The 13870-nt window shown below is 34.9% G+C and overlaps 2 protein-coding genes across 2 annotated transcripts in view; both read left to right on the top strand.

Annotated features, from left to right (window-relative positions):
* The first annotated feature begins 4121 nt into the window (after positions 1-4121).
* LOC129757416 (elongation factor 1-gamma-like) lies at positions 4122-4919 on the top strand. The gene is made up of 2 exons (XM_055754629.1): positions 4122-4399; positions 4454-4919. Exon 2 carries the CDS (start codon positions 4460-4462, stop codon positions 4772-4774), a length of 315 nt encoding a protein of 104 aa, XP_055610604.1. The 5' UTR covers positions 4122-4399; positions 4454-4459; the 3' UTR covers positions 4775-4919.
* A 50-nt stretch (positions 4920-4969) lies between these two features.
* LOC129753319 (synaptic vesicular amine transporter-like) overlaps positions 4970-13870 on the top strand; it is a 32687-nt gene continuing 23786 nt past the window's right edge. Inside the window, exon 1 of the mRNA XM_055749120.1 lies at positions 4970-5117. Within this exon, the coding sequence (XP_055605095.1) occupies positions 4970-5117 (148 nt within the window). The remainder of the gene's footprint in view (positions 5118-13870) is intronic.

Raw genomic sequence — 13870 nt, 5'->3', positions numbered from 1 at the left:
AAAGAATCAATCAGCGTGTCGGGAGGACAGCTGAGATCAGATTGCGTGTTGGGAGGACCGCAAAAGTAAAGTGTGTTGGGAGGACCACTTTAAAACAAAGAATTTATCAGCGTGTCGAGAGGACTACTGAGATCAGATTGCGTGTTGGGAGGACCGCAAGTGTAAATAAAAGTGTGTTGGGAGGACCACTTTGGTACAATGAATCAATCAGCGTGTCGGGAGGACAGCTGAGAAAAGATTGCGTGTTGGGAGGACCGCAAGAATAAATTAAAAAAAAGATAATCGGTAAATTTACTTTTTTTGTCGGGAGGACAATTTTGATCAGATTGCGTGTTGCGAGGACCGCAAAAGTAAAGAAAAGTGTAATAGGAGAACCACTTTGATACAAAGAATAGATCAGCGTGTCGGGAGGACAGCTGAGAAGAGATTGCGTGCTAGGAAGACCGCAAGAATTTAAAAAAAAAGTAAGTCGGTTCAATTACTTTGAAACAAAAGAAAGAATAACGTGTCGGGAGAAAAACGAAGATAAAATTGCATTTAAAATCAAAGCTGATTTCGTGATACTCAAAAAGTGTTCTACTTTAAAACAAAACAAAAAATAACATAGTGTTTCTGAGGACAGATGAAAAAATGATTCATTGTTGAGATTGTCGCAAAATTTAAATTGAAAAAAAGGGTTTTAACTGAAAAAGAAAAATAGAACAACATTTCGAGAAGTCAGAATGTGAAATTCGCGTCACAATAATTTTGAGTTGTGATGAAATGATCAAAGATTGCGCATTGGAAAAATCCCAGAATTAAGGTAATTAAAAAGCAAATTACAATTATTACCAATCACAGTAAATGTGTTCAGAGGAAATTCTGACCATGTTCTATGATACAGTGAATCAAGAGGTTTTAATTCTTCAAAGGAAGTTAGAATAAGCTTATTTTAAAAAGAGTCTTAGGAATAACAGTTTGATTGATTATTGTATTGGAAAAAAGCACGCAAAATGAAAGAATTTCTTTTCATCGATAACTCAACAGAGAAAAAACATTCACTCCAATTGACTAAATATGTGATAAATGCGATTAATTTCAAGACAGGAATCATCTTTCACAAAGTGAGTTGAAATAAAAAGTAGAGTGATCCCCACACCCTTCGGGTTTTTTAAAAGTTCGAAATAACTTTTTCGGAAAAATTTCAAATTTAAGATGTATTAAAATATGGCAACCCTGGTGCAATATCCTCATGTCTTTCATGTGTTTGTTAGCATAAATTCAGTGCTGATATTGTGGTGTGCGAGTGCAAAAGCTGCGATTAATAAAAAATACGAGAGAGCTGAAACGCGATTCGCCCATGTTTCAACTGCCAATTAACCGTGAGCATGTATTCGTATATTCCGGATAACAGCATCCCGTTTGCGTACATTGAAACATTGTATGAAATGCTGGAGCGGGAATGTGGTACAGCCGCCCGACAAATAACCAGCAAGGGCGCTCATTACCACATCTAAATCTGTATTTGTGAGAACAACAACGTTGGCGTCTGCCAGTGCTCAGTGGTGGGAGAAAATGACGCCAAAGAGAGAAAACGACATTTGGCGAAAAGACGGCGTCGCTCAAGCAATCCTTGAGTAACAAAAAGATGTCGAGAAAGCTCAGAACAAAAAGCGTCAGCAGACGTGGCGCGTAGAATCTTCCAAGCATTTTTTTGTGTGTATACATTCAGGCGTTTTGATATGCATGTCTATCAACAGGCGTATTCTAGTGGGCCTTATTCTGCGAGGCGAATGAAGTGACTCGTAGTCACATTAGTCGTAGTCACATGACTCTAGCCGGGGTATTCCGAGAGGCGACTCACTCACGGTGACTAGTTCATTGCCTCGATGGCTTGATGTTCATTTTGACGTTCCAGAGGCAATGAACCAGTTTCATCGGGTTCACCATGCGAACTGTCAAACATGTAAGGAACATTCAAAGCAGGTAGTGTGATATTCAAATTCTTGGATGACGTCACATTCATGAAGAATTTGAATATAACAAATGCATGAAAAAAAATCAAACCAATCTTTTTCGAGTATGCCCGTAAATCCCTTAGCGGAATTGAAATTGTCTTCCGCTCTAGTACATGATGAGAATTGAGATTTTCATTTTTGTGCGTGATAAATTTTCAGATTTAGATTTAAAAACTAAGAATTAAAAAGTAAAATAGCTATAGAGAATTCCAAATTCAAAGATCCAATTCAGATTGAAAACTGAAATTTCATTCTATATTATCGATTGTCAGGTTTATGTTAATGTTTATTTCTATATTAAGAAAAGGATTTTTTTTAAGGATTCAGTTCTTTTAAAGACTGAATTTCATTTTTTATTTAATTGTTTGTTTGAAATTTAAACTTTTAATCTGAAATATGTTTTATGAAGGTTTTTGTATTTGGAATTAGTTCTCTGTGGAATTAGCATGACGTTTAATCGAAAAATTCCTTTTCTTAATATAGAAATAAACATATGCAATTGTTCTGTCTCAATAACTTGAACAAATTAACATATATGTAGGTAAAATAGAAATTTATTTCTTAACATAATAGTTTTCAATAAAATAACCTCCTAGCCTTGAACATTTACAAATGAATAAGAACACCAACAATCTTTGAAAATTGTGTAATTTTACATCTTTAAACTTCTATTTCTCAAAAAACAGGAAATCTACGAAAAATATACATTTTTGGTTTTTAACAAGGATATGAATTTAAATAACAAATGAACTGAAATTTCAATTTCGGATTTGAACATGTTGAAATTTGTTTTTTTTTAATTATTTGAACATGAAAACCTTTTCTATGCTGTATGAGACCAGAACAAAGTTAAAATACTCGGAGATGAAACATTAAAAATAATAACCTAAGCAACCAAAAGTCGCGTTTTTACTTAACTCCGAAGTCTGAAGTTCACATTTGGCTGAAAAAATGTATTACGGGAACTTCAGGTGACTCTTGTCGCGTAAAAGTTACTCAGGAACTTCCATCGCTCTTTGAAAGGTTAAACTATCGATAACGGAACTTCTAAGCGCTTTTAATGGAACTTCTTTCAAGAAGGTCGATAACGTTCGCGTAACATTCCAAAACGAACCATTAAGATACTTGAAGGTGTTTTCAAGAACCTATATGGGAAATCTAAGCGACATGTCAAAAATGTTTTTCAAGAAGGTCGATAACGTTCGCGTAACATTCTAAAGCGCACGATTAAGATACTTGAAGGTGTTTTAAAGAACCTATATGGGAATTCTAAGCGACATGTCAAAAATGTTTTTCAAGAAGGTCGATAACGTTCGCGTAACATTCTAAAGCGCACCATTAAGGTACTTCAAGGTGTTTTAAAGTACCTATATGGGAATTCTAAGCGACATGTCAAAAATGTCTGTCAATTTCTTGTCATGGTATTTGTTTTGTTTATATCTGTACTGATATTTACAAATGGAATTCAAGATTTTGTCGAATTTTTCTTATAAATGTTAAATAAGATATTCGAGTAAATTTTTGATGATGCGAATTTTTGTTATGATTCTTTTTGTTATGATATGTTATGATATGTTATGTTATGTTATGTTATGATATGATGTTATGTTATGTTATGATATGTTATGTTATAATTTTGTTATGATATTGTGTACTGAAAGTCCTTTGAACGAAATAAGGTACCTTCTTATTGACCAACCCACTCAATCATCTCAAATGACATTAAGTTGAAAATCGGATGATACAAAAAAGGGTCGTTTATTTAACTTTTTGATATTTTTGCCATTATTTTATTTTTATGCCTCTGAAAATGACGTAGATTCGTACTCCTTTTTTGACGGATAAACAATTTCTATTCTATTCAATTCTGAAATATGAAATTAATTAAATTAATAAAATAAATGAAATTAATAAAAACTGTTAACGAAAGATTTCAATAATTATATTACTATAAAAATTCAGTTTTTAATCATTATAACTCACATGTGCAAGCGCTAGAATCTTGTACCTTAGAAATCTGGCTATCTTATTGGACTGACATTATTTCGAAATTCATCAGAGATGAATTTTGCCTAAGATGCGTATATACTCAGGTGATGCAAATCTGATCGATTTCTTGCAAAATTATGTATATTAAATTAAACATTTTTAGTACAGTCGTGTTTTGATTTGTTTGCTTATTTTTTTATTGTGTTTCAAATTGTTGAAAATGTATGTTCCGACATTAAAAAAAAGTATCTTTAGTCTGTTTTGGTTGCCACAAAATTTTAACATAAAAATAAGCATCACCTTCTCTTGTATTTCATTTGGATTAACCACTGAGTTCATTCGTAAATGCGAGAAAAATTCATCCGAGCTGTCAAAAATCGTTACCGAAAACAAAATTGGAGGCCTCAAGATAGGTAATTTTCTTAAATTGATTTGAATTTATGTTTTTCATGCTAATTTTATTTCAGAACGCAATGGCTGGTACCCTGTACACTTATCTGGATAACTTCCGCGTCTACAAGGCCCTGATTGCTGCCTTGCTGCCCAGTTCTCTGGTTTCGCCAAATTTCGTGTTCGGCGAAACGAACAAGAGTGCCGACTTCTTGAAGAAGTTCCCATTTGGAAAGGTTCCGGCTTTCGAAACCGCCGATGGCAAGGTCCTGACCGAGAGCAACGCTATCGCGTATTACGTTTGGAACGAGCAGCTGCGATTCTGTCGTTCCTGTCGTTCGCGGACAATGAGCTGCTGCCAGCGGTGCATGCCAGGGATTTCCCGTTCATCGGAATAATCCAGTTCCAGAAGAACAATGTGGAACGTGCTAAGCAGGATCTGAAGGCTGCCCTCAATGCCCATTTGATCCATCAAATCTTCCTAGTAGGCGAGAGCCTGATTCTGGCCGACATCGTATTCGCCACCGGTACAAAGAATTCAAATACCCCGAAGCCTGATCACGGTATTCATGAGCTGCAACCTGATCTCCGGCATGTATCAGCGATTGGACAAGATGCGTAAGCGGGCCTTCGCTTCCATGTGTCTGTTCGGTGAGGACAACAACACCACAATCTCCGGCATCTGGGTCTGGCGCGGACAGGAGCTGGCTTGTGTTTTCTGGCCAGTACAGCAGCAAAGATGTGCTTATAGAAAGGGAAAAGAAATCAAACACGAATCCCAACCCAAACCAAGGACAAAATTTAAAATTAAATTTAGAAAAATGAAATAAAAAACGTATTTATAATCCTATTATTTTGAGTCACCAACAAAATTCGAATCTCCTCAATCGTTGGACAAATGACAGCTTAGACCGATCGAATCAGTTAAGAAATTTTTGCTTGAGTGACATAGGCTCGGTTGTGCCAAGATAAATCTTTAAAAAAAATATAGATTTTTCAACGTTCGTCAATGCTCATGCACATATTTCCAACGGACACTCACACATTTTCAGAAATGTTTAAAATTGCATATAGGAGAAATTCGTTTCAAAAGTAGCTCGAAAACAGTACAGATGTATTTTACTGAATTGTGTTTAATGGAAATGATTCGCAAATTTTTTTATAAAAATTTTTTAAGTAGAAATTCCTTTTAAAAACAACATATTTTTTTAAATCCATAAATATTTGCCTCAAAAATTCAGTTTATAAAAAAAAAAGATATTTAAACTACGAAAATTTACCTTTGTTGTATTTTTTCAAAACCTTTTTCAATCGAAAAACATTTACTTTAAAGTTTCTGTAAACAATTTCATTAAAATATTTTGTCATATTAATAAATAATAGTTTTTTATTTCTTCCAAAGTCACCTGCGGAATAGGTTACGACTTCAAAAGTCACTTGGCACCGACTTGAGTCACGCCATTCGCCTCTGAGAATACGGTGACAGTAAAAAAAGTTCATTCAAGTCACCTAAAGTTCATTCAAGTCACGGCGTTCGCCTGCTAGAATACGGTGACTCTATAAAATCTAAGTCACTTCACGTCACTCGCCTCGCAGAATAAGCCCCAGTAACTGAAGTGAAATTATTAAGGTATACATGTCTTTTGCGGAGTTAAAATCGTTGAAACCTCTCAATTTTTCAAACATATTTAAACGAGATAGTTCATTTCATGCGTTTCGTGGGCGAAGTGCCAGATTTCTAGCCTCGGGAGTTTGAGAATTAGGTAGCTGAAAAAAAATAGAATTTGTGCAGAACAAAGAGAAAAATTACCTATATATTTTACAAACCAGAATCAATTTCTTACCCAACATTGTGATTTCTTTGTTGGATTAATATCAAAAACTAATTCTATTTTTAAAGAAAAATTATACCCTAATTTAAATAATAAGTATTTGAAAAAGATGAAAACAATTTCAAATAAGGTTATAATATGCACAAAATACAAAATAGTAAGTACATAAAATCGAGTATATATGGTAAGACAAAATGGAGTTTTAAACTGTATTGCTTACACTAAAGTTCAATTAAACAGGAATGGAAGTTTTTGAGTGAAAAAAAAAAAACATCGCTTAAGAAATGGAAGGCGTTGTTTCTGGAATGGAATATAAATTACTGTAGCATTTGAATGGAGATAAAATTCATAATTGTAATAATACTATTTTTTTTCAATAAAATTGTTTTTTTTTCCTGAGAAGAGAAGAGAGATGTGTGGGGCATAAAACGGAATGAACGCATACAACAGCACTTTCTCTCTAAGTGTAACTAGTGTGTTCTCCTCCCTCAGTTAGGACTCGGCAGTCGATCAGGTAAGCCGCGTATTGGCGTGGCGACTCAGGATAATAAGGTGGGTGATTTCCAGTGGATATTTAGGCCTACACAATTCTGTTTTTGTTAAATTGGTTAAAAAGTGAATGATGGCATGACCGTCAAAATTTTCCTTTGCATTTTGTTTTGAATCGTTCAATGGATAAATGAAGCATAAGTTTACTTTTTTAGAAGAACCAATTGGCGGTTGGGACCCGAAAATACGAAAAAAAAAAGTGCTCAATGAATATAGCACCAAAATAAATTAATTTTATTCTACAAAATCGAGATTATTTAATAAAATCCACCAAATTAAAGAATTTTTTTTAAAGTTTCTCAGATTCAAATTCAACCCAGAAACTTTTTTCAACATTTCACGCCATTTAAAAAATGGAGTTTTAATGAAGTCGTTTACTATCTTTTCGCGACATTATATCAACGTTGCAGTTGGTGGATTGTTATTGAAAAATTTATGTTTACTCTTGGGCCCGAACCCAGGGGACAGGAGTCCTGTCGTGTTTGCGCCTTAGTACTAAATAATGATAACTTTCTGTTCACTGATTAACTGATAGTATAGCTTTTTAAAGCTCGAGCTCTCCACCTATTCCCCCTCATAACATTACGTAATTTAAGGATGCCCCCTTCAACATAGTAATTTTAACGGATAATCTTGGTTTTATAAAATTACATACACTGCCGGCCAAAAATTTTGGGATCAGCCTATCAAAACATGAAAATTTTTAATCAGCCATATCGCAGCCATCTATTAAATTTTGGAATTCTTTTGATCTCATTCAAGAGATCGTTAGCAAAATTCTTCTTTGTTAGTATTGAGTTTAAATGACTTAAATTTAGCTTAAAGTCAGGACATTTTCTGAAAATAAACTGAACTTGAAATTTAAACACGATCATGTCAGGCTGGGGTGGACCAAATTTCAAAATTCGAGTTGCATGCGAATCCTTTTTTCATCTTTATCAAAACACATTTGTTTAATTTTGTGCAAATAATTTGCAATGTACTTAAAATATAGAAAATAGCACTACTAAAGTCATCGTCCAAAAGTTTAGGATCACCCATTGACGGTTGAAATCCCCGCCATGAGGGTCCAGGAAAAGAAGGCAAGGTATTTTACTCTACACTCAGTTTTTAATTCTCAATCAAATTTGTTGATTGAGTTAGGTTATTCAAGAGTAACAAACTTGACTTAGAACTGAACCTCAAACCTCAAAAACTAATCTCAGGCTAAGAATACTGTAACACTTTTTCAAAATTTTCTTACTTGTTCACTGAAAATCATTTTTATTCCGGAAGTTCTGTAACCATACATTAAAAATCATAACTGTAATTCTATTTTCATATTTTGGATTCTGTATCTAGTTTAAGATACATATTTTACTTGAAATTCGAATCATCATTGAACATTTTTTAAAAGATAGATAATGCTTTGATGTCCTGACTCAAGGAATGTTTTTAATTTAATACAAAATTTGATCCATTAATTTCAAAATTCATATGATTATCAAAATTTAAATGATAATTTTCTTAATTAAAACAAAAAGAAAATTAGAAAACCGTTTTGAGTGTTTGTTTTGTTTTAAGGTTCGAAATTCATGAACTTATTTCTTATGCGAAATTCAGGTATAGCCGAGCATCAAAATGGCGATCCACAACTAAAAACTCGGAACCAGATCTTCATTCGTATCTCATATTTAAATACAGATTCACAGGTCGGATGAAAAAAAAATTGAAATAATGTTTGAAACCACAAACTTCAAAATATTAATCATTATTACATAGTTGAGGGCTCTGAAATATGTTTCACATCTTGGTTCATTATTAAAATTCTAATTTGGAGTTAAGATTTAGAAAACGTTGTATACTTCAGAGACAGATTAAACATTCAATTTTTGATTCAGATTAAGATTCGATATTAAAAATTCAAGTTCCGATTCTGATGGAGTTCTAAAATCAACATAAAAATTTCAAGATGACTATTCCATTTAGGTGTTCAAGTAGCAAGAAATCGCAAACTCATAATGTTGATAGGTAACGTAATTTTAAAATTTTAGCTGAAAATCACAAATATAAGGTAGAATTTGAATTTATGTTTTAATTTTTTTTGAAGAAATAAAAGATTTCCTTTTATGGAAAAACCATCCACAGGATTTAAGTTTTGGCATTGATTTTGAATGAAGAATGATTACCGATAAAGAAACATGTAATATTTACGAGAAAAAATCTGCGGGGAATTTCATATTTTCTCAGTCTATTGATTAGATTTTTTTCAAATTGCAGTTTTCTAGATAGTTGAATTTCGAACTAGAATCACAAAAAAACAGATCTTAAAAGAAAGGGCTTGTGATATAGCTCAGTTGGCAAGTCTGTTGTCTCCTGAGCCGATGTCCGTGAGTTCGAGCCCGAGAGTAAACATCGAACACAGTTGTACCGGATAAGTTTTTCAATAACGATCCGCCAACTGCAACGTTGATAAAGTCGCGAATGCCATAAAGATGGTAAAACGACTATAATCGAAACAAAAAAAAAAAAAAGATCTTAAAAGAAAAATTTTCAGATTTTACTTTCACTTTTGAAAATTTGGTACTTTTTTCATCGATGGTTGAGATCTTTAAATTCGCTCAAGAATTTAGAATTAATTTAAGAATTTTGCAAGAGATTTTGCAAATACTTAGCTCTTAAGTTTACGTAAATCCATGGACTACATTCGTAAATCCATCTTCTCAATGTCAGAGCTTCCACCGGACGGAAGTTAGGTTACCTTTTGGCTTTTTCCGAAGATTTCCTTTAATCCGGATTGTTGTCAGAATGGTCAAAACTGACCGTTAACAGGCTGCCGATGATGTGCATTAAACTTTACACTTTACTATCAGTTTGTCCACAATTTATCACAATAACTTCATAAGAGTTAAGGAATTTTGCCAGGAGAGAAAAATTTCTCTGCTTATTGCACCAAGGCCTACTTCAGTCTCCTCTGTTGTCGCTATTGTAGCTATTTTATATATTTGAAGTACATTGTAAATTTTTTGCAAAAAAATTTAAAAAAAATATGTTTTGATAATGCAACTTGAATTTTGAAATTTGGTCCACAAATCCCTGAGATGATTGGGTTTGAATTTTAAGCTCAGTTTTTGGTAAGTGTCCCAACTTGAAGCTAAATTTAAGTAATATGAACGCAATATTAACATTTTGTCAAAATCATACAAAGAAGGTTTTGCTAACGGTCTGAATGAGATCAAAAGAATTCCAAAATGTCATAAGATGGCTCATCAAAATTTTCATGTTTCGAGGGGATGATCCCAAACTTTTGGCCGGCAGTAGTGCTGGTTTTATTTCGCACCATTTTTTGAAAAAGCGCGAATAAAAATTGGAGCTTTTGTTGTTTCGCTCAGTGCATGAGAAGTCATCATATAAATGAATACCATGTATGAAAAAGGAAAGTAGAAATCTTGAAATATTTTCCATATTTTTACTTTGGGACGTTTAACAAGGGGTTTGGAAACTTTACAAAAAAAAACATATTTTGTTTCCAGCATTTACATTCTTTTCGCTAATTTCGATGATAATCTTTATTGGATACGAGAAATTTAATAGACTATTTGATATGGGCGTATGTTCAGGAAAGGGGTTATGTATCCTCTCATCCAAGTGTCGATTTTCTGAAGGCTTTAATCTCTGAGGTTTAACTTTTCTATAAGGTTCATAAATAGGTTTATTTTTGTTATACCTTGATTAATATATACACGTTTTCTAGCCCCAGTACTTAAACTTTTTACTACAATCTTTTTCAACTCAATTTTCAATAAAAATCTTAATCTTCGATGGATTGTTTCTTACAATTTTTTTTGTAGTCATTGAATGATCCCGTTTTCTAAGCACCGATGAAATGCGGCTGCCTGTTGCCATCAAAGAAGAAACAATCACGCCGGGGACCAGTGAAAATCACCGATTTTATACCGGGCAAAAATGACTGCGAACGGAGGCAATTTTCATTTACTCGTTTCGTTCATCTCCCCTCCCCGGGGACCACTTTTCATCAACTTTCAAGTCATCATCGTCGGAATCGTTCGTTCGGCGCCGAAAGGCGTGGACGATGATGATGGGTGGGGGATGTCTATTAGAGTGATTCAAATTTAAGAAATAGTTCAGTTAATAGGTGTTAGTAATTTTCTTGATAGAATTAGAATGTAAAATACCTTAACCAACTTTAACAATATTTTTTTTAAATTAGGATAATTTGATTTTATTTTGAAATTGAAGTTGACAGAAAAAAATAAAATAAAAGTAAATAAAAAAATTGACCAAATTAAAAAATGAATCCTTCCCCCTAACCAGACGAATCGAACGAACAGGCGAAAACATCTTAGTCACAATCCTAACAACAGTGATGAGTGCCAGATTGAGGTGAAATGAATCGGGGGAGCAAGGAGCATGTCCAGAGAACGTAACTGGAAAGATGTTTCTATTTGCGGTTTGGATGTACCAACTCAAATTGGGTACGTGATAGGTTGTGGTTTGGGGACAACTTTATAGCTGGCTGTTGTCCTTTCTACACATTTGAAAGCGATTTAATGAGAAATTTTGTTTGAAGCTCACAAGAAAGAAGAAATGTTTTTTTATGGTTTAGGAAATGGATAAAATAGTTATGAAATAGTGCTTAAATTCTCAACAACTCTAAGGACCTTTAAATTTACACCAAAGCAAATAAAAATATGGAGAATCGTTTGGAATCGTAAACCAAAATTTTATGATTTTTGCACTTTTGCGCCTCTGGTTTCAAACGCTTCAATTTGGATTTAAAATTCTGCTGGATTCTGATAATCATTTCAATAAATATCTAAACTCATGCTTTTCGAATGATCTTGGATTCTAAAATAATGATATTCCTATCAATTCCGAATTGCCAATCTAATTTTTTAGTAAAATACCATAAAGAATCGGAATTTGATACATTCATATTCAACTTCATAAACAATATAAAATCGTGAATGTCTTAAAATGCAACAAAATTACATACTATAGCATTGCACAAAATCTATAAATCGAGTTAAAGGATGATACGGTCAAAATTTGGTCAATACCAACTTGACGTATTTCTTTCAATTTTGCATTTAAAAAACCTGAACACCCCTCATTTTGAAGGTGTGTGTGTGTGTGTGTGTGTGTGTGTGTGTGTGTGTGTGTGTGTGTGTGTGTGTGTGTGTGTGTGTGTGTGTGTGTGTGTGTGTGTGTGTGTGTGTGTGTGTGTGTGTGTGTGTGTGTGTGTGTGTGTGTGTGTGTGTGTGTGTGTGTGTGTGTGTGTGTGTGTGTGTGTGTGTGTGTGTGTGTGTGTGTGTGTGTGTGTGTGTGTGTGTGTGTGTGTGTGTGTGTGTGTGTGTGTGTGTGTGTGTGTGTGTGTGTGTGTGTGTGTGTGTGTGTGTGTGTGTGTGTGTGTGTGTGTGTGTGTGTGTGTGTGTGTGTGTGTGTGTGTGTGTGTGTGTGTGTGTGTGTGTGTGTGTGTGTGTGTGTGTGTGTGTGTGTGTGTGTGTGTGTGTGTGTGTGTGTGTGTGTGTGTGTGTGTGTGTGTGTGTGTGTGTGTGTGTGTGTGTGTGTGTGTGTGTGTGTGTGTGTGTGTGTGTGTGTGTGTGTGTGTGTGTGTGTGTGTGTGTGTGTGTGTGTGTGTGTGTGTGTGTGTGTGTGTGTGTGTGTGTGTGTGTGTGTGTGTGTGTCTTCAGTTGTCAAAATGCCGTCCAAGGAAGAAGAGCAGCGTATCAAAATTTCGCTCGTGCATCGCGTAAATCAGAGCTACACGCACGCAAAGCTGGCAAAATCGCTAAAAGTTGCCAAATCAACCGTTACAAATGTAATTAAAGTGTTTTGGGAACTTTTGCCAGGAAGTCTGGATCGGGGGGAAATCGAAAACCGGAAGCCGCTGAGACGACAAAGAGAGTTGCCGGTAGTTTCAAGCGAAACCCTAACCTCTCTTTCCGAGATGCCGCAAATAAGCTGGGTGTCTCGTCTACAACTGTGCATCGAGCCAAAAAACGAGCCGGACTATCGACTTACAAGAAGATAGTGACTCCAAATCGCGATCCCGGAGGCTGTACACGACGATGCTGACGAAGTTTGACTGCGTGGTAATGGACGACGAAACCTACGTCAAAGCCGACTACAAGCAGCTTCCGGGACAAAAGTTTTATACGGCAAAAGAAAGGGGAAAGGTAGCAGATATTTTCAAGCACATGAAACTGTCAAAGTTCGCGAAGAAATATCTGGTTTGGCAAGCCATCTGTACATGTGGCTTGAAAAGCAGTATTTTTATAGCTTCCGGGACTGTCAACCAAGAAATTTACGTGAAAGAGTGTTTGAATAAACGTCTGCTGCCTTTCCTGGAGAAACACGGTTGTTCCGTACTGTTTTGGTCGGATTTGGCATCTTGCCATTACGGTAAAAAGGCCATGGAGTGGTACGCCGCCAACAACGTGCAGGCGGTTTCCAAGGACAAGAACCCTCCCAACACGCCAGAGCTCCGCCCAATTCAGAAATACTGGGCTATTGTCAAGCAGAACCTAAAGAAGACCAAAAAACTGCTAAGGACGAGCAGCAGTTCAAGGCAAACTGGATTTCTGCGGCGAAGAATGTGGACAAGGTGGCTGTTCAAAATCTGATGGAGGGGTTAAGCGTAAGGGCCGGCAATTCGGATTTGGAAAAGCGGAAGCCTTACTGATAAATTTTCCTGAATTTTATACTAATTAAACTTGAAAAAGAAATTTAATTTGATTTTTTAAATAAACGATTTCACCGATTTACACACGTTTTCCCTTGACCAAATTTTGACCGTATCACCCTTTAATTATTATCGAAAAATTCAATAAAATGAATAATACTAAAGGTGGAATAACTCCTATTTTTCACGATTTGTTTTTTGGTCTTGAAATCTTTAAGATATTTGATTTCTTTTCGGAATTTACATAAAATACTTCAAACTTTATTTATTTCCCTTTTTGAAATTGATATTTGTTCCAGCCTTCCGATAAAAATAAAATGTACCTGCTGGATCGTAATATGCGGATGGCCCCTGGAAAATTGCGGTGAACCTAGGGAAAAGAGATTTGTTACCCTGACTGCGATGATTTTCCGCTTCTCCGATATAGA

Source organism: Uranotaenia lowii, chromosome 3 (genome assembly GCF_029784155.1).
Source record: "Uranotaenia lowii strain MFRU-FL chromosome 3, ASM2978415v1, whole genome shotgun sequence".
Classification (NCBI taxonomy): domain Eukaryota; kingdom Metazoa; phylum Arthropoda; class Insecta; order Diptera; family Culicidae; genus Uranotaenia; species Uranotaenia lowii.
This window is presented reverse-complemented; position numbering and strand designations above follow the sequence as displayed.

What these genes read in the sequence shown, in the direction of transcription:
- LOC129757416 (XM_055754629.1), top strand. Translation starts at nt 4,460, where the DNA reads ATGGCTGGTACCCTGTACACTTATCTGGATAACTTCCGCGTCTACAAG.